This window comes from Emiliania huxleyi, assembly GCF_000372725.1.
Source record: "Emiliania huxleyi CCMP1516 chromosome Unknown EMIHUscaffold_178, whole genome shotgun sequence".
Lineage (NCBI taxonomy): Eukaryota > Haptophyta > Isochrysidales > Noelaerhabdaceae > Emiliania > Emiliania huxleyi.
The window spans coordinates 120,549-122,429 of NW_005200803.1; the positions used below are offsets into that span (position 1 = coordinate 120,549).

The following is a 1,881-nucleotide window of genomic DNA, read 5'->3' on the forward strand; positions in this document are numbered from 1 at the left end:
GGGAAGTTTGGGGAAATTTGGGGAGATATGGGGGAGATGTGGGGAGATGTGGGGAGATGTGGGGAGGTGTGGGGGAGGTGTGGGGAGGTGTGGGGAGGTGTGGGGAGGTGTGGGGAGATGTGCACCACGTGGTGGGCGAGGACGTTGGTCTTCATCGGCACGAGGAGCAGGTCGAAGGTGAAGAAGAGGCCGAACACGTATCCGAACGCCCACTCCCATACCTGTCGGTGCGACGAGCCCGCGGCTAGAGTTCACACGCAGAGAGAGTCGGTCTCACCGCGTCCGTCCTCCGCGGACGCGGAAGACGCAGTGCTGCTGCCCTCCCCACTGTCTAGTGTCCACTCTGACTGCCTCTGTGTGAGTACGCAGAGGTGAGAGGGGTGTGTCGCCCTTCTGAATGCCTCGATGATGCGGCAGACGGCGCCGCCGGCGAGGGCCGACTGTGCCCGCGGTGCGGCGTATGGCGTGGTGGATGGCTAGCGGCGACAGACAGGGTTGGCATGATCTTGTCAGCTCCTGCGCTCGCTGTCTCTCCCTCGATTGCTTGCCGCCTCCGCCGCCGCCGCTACTGCCGCCCCCCCTCCCGCCTCCACCCTCACTGCCGCCCCCCCTCCCTCCTCCGCCGCCGGGACCGCCAGCCTGCCTCGGTGCTCCCCTTCTGAACGTCTCTCCGGTGTCTGTCGTCGAGACTGGCGAGCGGCTGGTCTCTGGTCTCTGGCCCGGGGCTGTGCGCTTGTGTGAGTACGCGGCGGGCAGGGGTGTGACGACGGCCTCGTGCCATGTCCTCGGGGCACCGCGTGCGCACACGCAGATGCGAGCGCAGAGAGGCTGTAGGACGGCGGAGAGTCGCGTACCCTCAGTGTCTCCGAGACCTCGCGAGCGGGCAGGGATTCACAGCAGGGCAGTGTGGGCTGGGGTGGGCAGGGCGGTGTGGGTTTCACACCCGGGGCAGGTAGGGGATCGGGCAGGCCAGTTGTGCGGCAGTGTGCGGGCAGGGCAGTGCGGCAGGGCAGGGCAGGGGCAGGGCGCAGCAGTTGGGTCTACAGCGGAGCGCAGCGTGGTCTGTCGGGTCTATCCCCCGCGTCTAGGCGCGCGGCCGCACCCCCGACGGCGTGCGCAGCCACGCCTCGTTCCACCGCTCGAGCCGCCGCGGCGTGGGGAAGAGCGGTGAGCCGCCCCCTTTCGACGCACACAGCGCCGCGAGCAGCGCCGGAAGGACGCCGAGCCTACGCGCTGAATGCGCCAACCTCGGGGGCGGGAGGACGGTCTTGTGCAGAGTGTAGCCCCGCGGCAGCGCGAGGGATGCGGATACAGTGAGCACAGCGGGATGTGGTCGAGTACAGCTGAATGCGTGCCCTCTCGAGCTTTGGTTGGAGTGCAAAGATGCGTGTTCCGCGTCTACAGTCACTAGCTGCATCCCCACGCCAAAAGCGCAGCGCCAGAAGGGCACTCCGCCTCCCGACTGCATCGAGTCGCCTGTGCTCACAGCTGGAGGCGTGAAGCAGACGCCGCTCGCGCGGCCGCGGTGTGGACCGCGCCACTCTCGCCGAGGTAGCCTCGGAGCACGCCGCGCGCCGCATACGCAACCACCACCTGAGGCGAAGAGAGAGGCGGCATAGGCATGTGAGCAGACTCTCGCAGGCGCCGCGCCGCCGCGCCGGCGGACGCAAAGCGAGCGCTAGTGTGGCGCCGCGGCGCTGTCTCGCCGCATCGTAGCCTCTCACCCACGCGGCTCCTATCAGCCGGCCGAGCGCGTGCGAGTCGGCCGGCGACGTCTGCGACGTGGCGTGCGCAAGGCGCCGCGCGGTCGGAGCCTGCCACAGGTTGCCAAAGCTCGACGACTCCTTCATCCGGCGGGACCAGGCTGTGTGTGCTCTCCGA

At 68.7% G+C, this 1,881-nt stretch overlaps 1 protein-coding gene across 1 annotated transcript in view; it reads right to left on the bottom strand.

The window, feature by feature from the left end:
* EMIHUDRAFT_365076 (hypothetical protein) overlaps window positions 1-1,881 on the bottom strand; it is a 3,901-nt gene extending 2,020 nt beyond the window's left edge. Inside the window, exons 1-5 of the mRNA XM_005783684.1 lie at window positions 1,725-1,881; window positions 1,548-1,593; window positions 1,413-1,476; window positions 1,103-1,226; window positions 126-221 (exon numbers count right to left, since the gene is read on the bottom strand). Of these exons, the coding sequence (XP_005783741.1) occupies window positions 126-221; window positions 1,103-1,226; window positions 1,413-1,476; window positions 1,548-1,593; window positions 1,725-1,850 (456 nt within the window). The 5' untranslated portion in view covers window positions 1,851-1,881. The remainder of the gene's footprint in view (window positions 1-125; window positions 222-1,102; window positions 1,227-1,412; window positions 1,477-1,547; window positions 1,594-1,724) is intronic.